This window comes from Condylura cristata, unplaced genomic scaffold (assembly GCF_000260355.1).
Source record: "Condylura cristata isolate star-nosed mole 26May11 unplaced genomic scaffold, ConCri1.0 scaffold00001, whole genome shotgun sequence".
Classification (NCBI taxonomy): domain Eukaryota; kingdom Metazoa; phylum Chordata; class Mammalia; order Eulipotyphla; family Talpidae; genus Condylura; species Condylura cristata.
This window is the reverse complement of record NW_004567102.1, coordinates 56,233,520-56,239,495: the sequence shown is the minus strand read 5'-3', so window position 1 is coordinate 56,239,495 and position 5,976 is coordinate 56,233,520. Positions and strand designations below refer to the sequence as shown.

The 5,976-nt window shown below is 37.0% G+C and overlaps 1 protein-coding gene across 1 annotated transcript; it reads right to left on the bottom strand.

The window, feature by feature from the left end:
• Positions 1–384: 384 nt before the first annotated feature.
• LOC101634586 (protein FAM26F-like) lies at positions 385–2,101 on the bottom strand. The gene is made up of 2 exons (XM_004674088.1): positions 1,553–2,101; positions 385–855 (listed from the first exon to the last, which is right to left on the bottom strand). Exons 1-2 carry the CDS (start codon positions 2,099–2,101, stop codon positions 385–387), a joined length of 1,020 nt encoding a protein of 339 aa, XP_004674145.1.
• Positions 2,102–5,976: the final 3,875 nt, after the last annotated feature.

Genomic DNA, 5,976 nt, shown 5'->3' with positions numbered 1-5,976 from the left:
TGTTGGACTAAAGTTCATTGCAAGTAACTGAACCACAGATAAGAGTTGCAAGTCATATATAAAAGAGCTGGTAGCAGAAACTGCATGCTCCATTTTTTTTCCCCTATTCTCTAGTGACTAATTCTGAAAATGTAGTTTTCAGTATTAGTCCTTTAAGTGCTTAACTGCTTCTTTTTTGAATAATCAATATAATAAAAAGGTGAAGTCCTAAATTTTTAACTTCAATTTTTCAACTTAATCTGTTCCCACAATTTGGAGGAGCAAAATTAATTCAGTGACAAATAATACCAATACCAATTTTGGAGGACCAAAATTAATTCAGTTACGAATAATATTTTTCTTAAACGAAGCAAGACCTTAAAAGCACTCCTCCCCGCCATTCATTCATAAGGTAGAATCAGTGGGGCTCAGAAAGTTTTCATCCACAAAGTCCAAAGCAGGATACAGTGTCTTTCTTTGAGAAGTCCTGCTATCATGAGGTTTCCCTCTTTTATTAGCATACTGGTGCAGCACGCTGTAGTAATGTGCTTTCGTATTGTAGGTATATAGTGATGAAATCTGCTTCCAGTCTTCAGTGCTTGGAATGTACACCTCTTCACTGCTTGGTTTGTGTTCCCCTTCTTTGGTTAAAGTGTTTTCATTTTCACTTAAGGTCTCAAAGAAACTTTTAGCATTCCTTTTTGCCAATTCACTTGCACACTTCGTGGCTTCACAATTAAAGAACTTCTGCTCCTGTTTCAAATAAATTTTCCAAAAATTCCGCTGCTGAAAACTAACTGGAGATTGACATCGGCCTAAACATGTACTGATCAGAAGGCTGATGCTAACCAAAGCTATCAGGATCCAGCCAGACACCTTAAGAAGACACAACAAAAGAGCCATTTACCTACATTTTTATGAGAAACTTAATAATTCTGAGATAAAGTTTGAAATAGTCTCCAGTTATGAAGATAAGAAGCAGGTTGAGCTTTTAATCCCTTATGAGGAAGGAGTGAGAGGACCTCCAGCACCCTCTTATACACTTGCTCTTCTGAGGACTCAGTCTTTCTATGCCATGTCAAAGACTCAGAGAGGAGTCTTTGTTTCACTCTCCTGAAATTCAAAATGTTGAATTATGGCAAATCCATAAAAATGAAAACAAGTATTCATTTTTATGAAACTCTGAACTTTATAACCCTATTAGTAATGTAGAGCCAGCCAGGCAGACCCATTGTGCTTTTAACAATTCTGCCTTCTGTCTGGACAGAGAACCTGGTTTGAATCAATTATTTACTCTACAGGTAGTTGAGATGTAAGAGAAAGGGGTAGGAGGCAAAAGACTTAGTAAGCTTGGGCACAGAATTGGTATCTGGCACTCTCTGAGTACCTTTCCTTTTCATTAGTTTTATTTTTATATTTGCCTTTTGATTTAGGAGAAACAAGTAGCTATTCTAGTTTGTTTTCTGGCGTCTTATATCTATAGAAGAGGGATTGGTTTTTCATCCTCTAACATTTGTGCCACCAAGCCCTCCCTCTCTGCCCCTCCAAGCTTCCTCCAGCACCAATGCCTGACCTGTGAGAGGGTCTTGAGTTGTTTCAGGATGGCCTGCACTTCATCCACCTTGGCCTTCTGGCAGGGCACCAATGGTAGCTGGTCAGTGCAGTTGCCGTAGTCATAGGTGCCACTGACATAGAGCTTGGAGCACAGATACTGTGCAATGTAGATACTCCCACTGCTGGCACACTCGAAAAATGTGCCCTGAAGCAGTGCCACAGCCACCCAGGTGAGAGGTGCAAGCGCTGTGGTCCAGCTGAGATGACAACAAATTCTGGTCTTTTGGAGGCATATGCCAAGGCTCATTGGGGGACCCACTTTGCAGCAACCGGTCAGCAGACGCCAGATGTTTTCCCTCACCAAGTAGCCCAGCAAGAAGAGCACCAGTGCAGGCACCAACAGGAAGACCAGGCCATAGGACAGGTTCCAGGTGGCGTGGCAGGGGCACTGGAATACTTCAGTAGAGAAGATGCGCTCCCCACTGGCTGTGAGCAAGGTCACCAGGCCATAGATCAGCATACTGCGGTACTGGAATTTCAGCTCCTGCACCTCCTTAAACTTCTCCATGAACGCCCTGACCCAGGTTGCCATGCTCAGGTGTTCAGGTGCTTCTACCGCTTTGCTACTCCTGGTGTGGTCTGGGTGGGCTGGAGTCTGGAACTTTCTGTTCTTTGCAAAGAAATGGCTTCTGTAAAGGAAAGAGGTCTTCTCAAGACTGAGGTTTTGCTTTCATATTACAGCCAACAGCTCTGGCTGACAAACAGACCCAAGAGCATGCCTCTGACCTCCCCCAGTATCCACCCCTCCCTCGTGGCAAACACACACTGGAACTTTACTTTTTCCCAATGCAGGAACACTGATAACATTGTTCCAGTATTATGTTTGCTTTTACCTAACTGTTAATGGCCCAGGGGAATTTCCTTATGTTTTCTGATCCAATGCACGTGTTCAGCGGAAAGAATATTTTTCACTTGGGGAAACTGAAAAAACAAACAAACAAACAAAAAAACCCCAGATTTTCTCTATTGCAGCCACCCTTGTTCTTAAGTAAATAACCAGTATGACTATACAGTTATAAAAACAAACAGAATTTACAGGAAATATCATTCAAGGACAAAATTCTGGTTTCTTTTTCATAGCCAAATCACAGCGTTCCAAAAGCTGAACTCAAGTTCTGTAATAGTAACTCGATGGTTTTTTGTTACCTTTCTACTTCCTTTTGTAAAGAACTGTCAACCTGTTTTTTCCTTTTTCTGATTTCTTGCAAGATATTAAGCTAAATATATTGCCTTGACTTCTGCCTCTCTTACTGGTATGCCATAAGACTGGTCAGTACCTGGAAGACTATCAGTTCTTACTCTGTCATTACCAAGTTGTTGGGAATGTGACATGTTCATTCACTTGCAAAACCAAAAATATCGACTACAATCTGAAAACATTTAACTTAGGTGCTTCCTCTACCTTCAGTTTTATTTTTTTTCTTATTTATTTTTTTCTCCTTTTTATTTTTTACATCATTCTTCATTTTGTGCACTTTTTCCATCTCAGTTGTAATCTCCATGGGCTTCCCTCCATCAATTTGCCTGTGTACCATCTCCACATTCCAGTGTACTCTTCCTACCCAGTTCTGATCCCATTCTCCCTTCTACCCCCATAAAATGTCTCTGGTTTATAGTTGTTCATTGTTTTCATTTTTTCTCTACTACCTTTGTTTGTCTCTCTTCCCACCCGGCCCCCATGCTCCTGCTATGATTGAAACCATCCAGTATTTTTCTATTTCTTTCTGGCGTATTTCACTAAGCATGATCCCTTCCAGCTCCATCCATGTTGCTGCAAATGGCATGAGTTTATCTTTTTGATTGCTGAATAATATTCCATTATATCTATGTTCCACATCTTTTTAATCTAGTCATCTATTTTTTGGGCATTTGGGTTGACTCCACATCTTCCCCATTGTAAATAAAGTGACAATAAACATGGGGGGTGCAGGTGTCCTTTTGAGTCAATGTTTTTGATTCCTTTTGATAGGTACCTAGGAGTGGAATCGCTGGGTCATGTGGAAGTTCCATTTTTAGCAGTTTGAGCAACCTCTAAGTAGCTTTCCATAGTGGTTGTATCAGTTTTCATTTCTGCCAGAAGTTGGGAGAGTTCCTTATTTCTCCACACCCTCACCAACATTTACAACATGGACTTTTCTATGACATAGATGTTTTCTTACATCTTATTGCTCACATCAATTTGTAGGTAATGCTCTCTATGAAAAAAGCATTTGCTTGCTTTTACTATGCTTAAGCATAGGAAAAAAAATTGTTTTTATCTTTAAGGCATAGGCAAGGAAGTAAGTACTAATAAGTAATATTAGTCAGGTCACTAATTTCATAATGTCTTTATTATTATAATTCCATAATCTTTTATTAGTTTTTATTTTCATGAAATTTCACCTATTAATTTGTTAGAACTCAAAATTATTAGAGAAACTGTATCTGACCCTTCTTTTTTCATGTTAGCATTAGCAAGCGAAATGAGGGAAATCAATGAATGCAGGGTTCTACAGTGTTGCCATGTTCTGATTTTATCACCTGCTTTCTGTGAAAATATTAAACATTACAAATACTCAGCAGTTCCATATTACTCATGACCTTGAATTCAGTTTTGCTTTTTAGTGTCTAGAATTCACAGACTTTTAAGTAAAATCTATAGAAATTTATTTTTTCATTTCTTTTCAGAGTCTATGTTATCTATTGGAGGAGAGGTGCTTACTGATGTGTCTATATTCCTAAAGTTCAAACAGCCATTCTAGTTTCTGTAGATCTTTGTTTCCCAAGTGTACAATCAGGGTGTGAATTAGTGGGGTGCCATGAATAAAGTGGTGGCTAAGTAGTGATTCAGAGGTGACACATAAAATAAATTATTTACATAATTTGCACTTTTTTACTTCTTGATTCATGATTAGAAAAATGGCATTTCTCTTACAGATTTCAGCAAATTTTCACAACATGGTTAGTGACAATTTTAATTGACTTAAAATTAGCAGATATGGATTATACTCCTGCAAATGTCTCAATATATGAAGTCCAATTTTGTGTCTTAATATATTTCATTTTCAGATCAGAAGTAAAACATGTATGCTTTGCAGAGGGTTAGTGAGATTCTAAGTATATGGTTACAATAAAATATTCTTAAATCTCCAGAGCATTAAGATGCACAAAAGGTGCTATATACATTTATTTGCAGTGTATACATTTCTAATTTACTTGACTAGAACAAGTCATTAAAGTGTAAAATATGACAAAGAACTATCATTTCTTGATTATAGAATGCATTATACTAGACACATGTCTTGCATTGTTTTTCTTTACAGTTGGTGAATACATGTTACAATTGTTATTCAAACAAAAGACACAAAAATCTGTAGGGTGATGAGTGAAAGTTGTTTCTTACAAAAGGTATATATGATTGTGTTATTTTCTTGGTGAATTGAGCTTCCCAATGGATTTTTTATGAGGTAAAGATAAATATTATAAAGTGCACACATCTTCATTTTTACATATATATACCATATTTACATATATACACCATAAGAACACTTTTTGGAAGTCTCCCTTATGTTCTTAGTCGCACCTCTTGATAAGATGCAGCATTCTGCTTCCTTTCACCTTTGGTTAATTTAGTCTGTTCTTGACTTAAAATAAATCATTTACGTACTTTTTTGTGTATGGTTTTTTATGATTGATCATTATGTTAGTGAAACTTAAGCACATTGTTGCATTCAGCATTACTTGGTATTTTAAAAATGTGTACATATATTCCATTGGATTTACTTTATTTCTCTCCTTTCTGTGGACATCTCGGTTACTGCCAGACTTTGACTTTATAAGTAAATATTCTAAAGACATCCTGGTAGTCATCTTCTGATGATGGACGGATGCATTTTCTGGCAAGAATTATGCTTTTCAACAAATATATTTATGACAATTTCAGTTCAGATCCTAGTTACTATTATTACTGCGGTCTGCTTTTCATTTGATTGGTTTTCCTCTTTTGGTATTTCTGTCACAATGAGTTTGCAATTGTACCTTTCTTTCCACATCCTTTTAATTTTATGGTTTTTATCTCTTTGTCCATTGGCACTGCCTTTCGAAAGAATTCCATGATTTGATCTTTCAGATCTCTAATTAAATCTTCAAATATGTGAAACCTGCGATTGAGTCAATGTTTGTTAAATTCTTCTTTTGTAATTACATGCTGAATTTTCAAGTACTCTTTTCATCCTTTTTCATTGCAGGTTGTTCTTTTACTGTTAATTTGTAATGCTTTAAATGGCCTCTTGGATTTTTTGTCTTAGCATTTCTTATTGATGCTAATATTTCATTTGTGATTTCATTTCCTTCAAATTTCTTTACCTTTCTCATGGTGTTACTTCTCTTCAAATTTCTATTGAT

Excerpts from the sequence above, each read along its gene's own strand:
- LOC101634586 (XM_004674088.1), bottom strand. The coding sequence starts at position 2,101 with ATGGAGAAGTTTAAGGAGGTGCAGGAGCTGAAATTCCAGTACCGCAGT. Across the intron at positions 856-1,552 it reads AACTCAAGACCCTCTCACAG|GTGTCTGGCTGGATCCTGAT; the intron begins GTCAGGCATTGG and ends TGTCTTCTTAAG.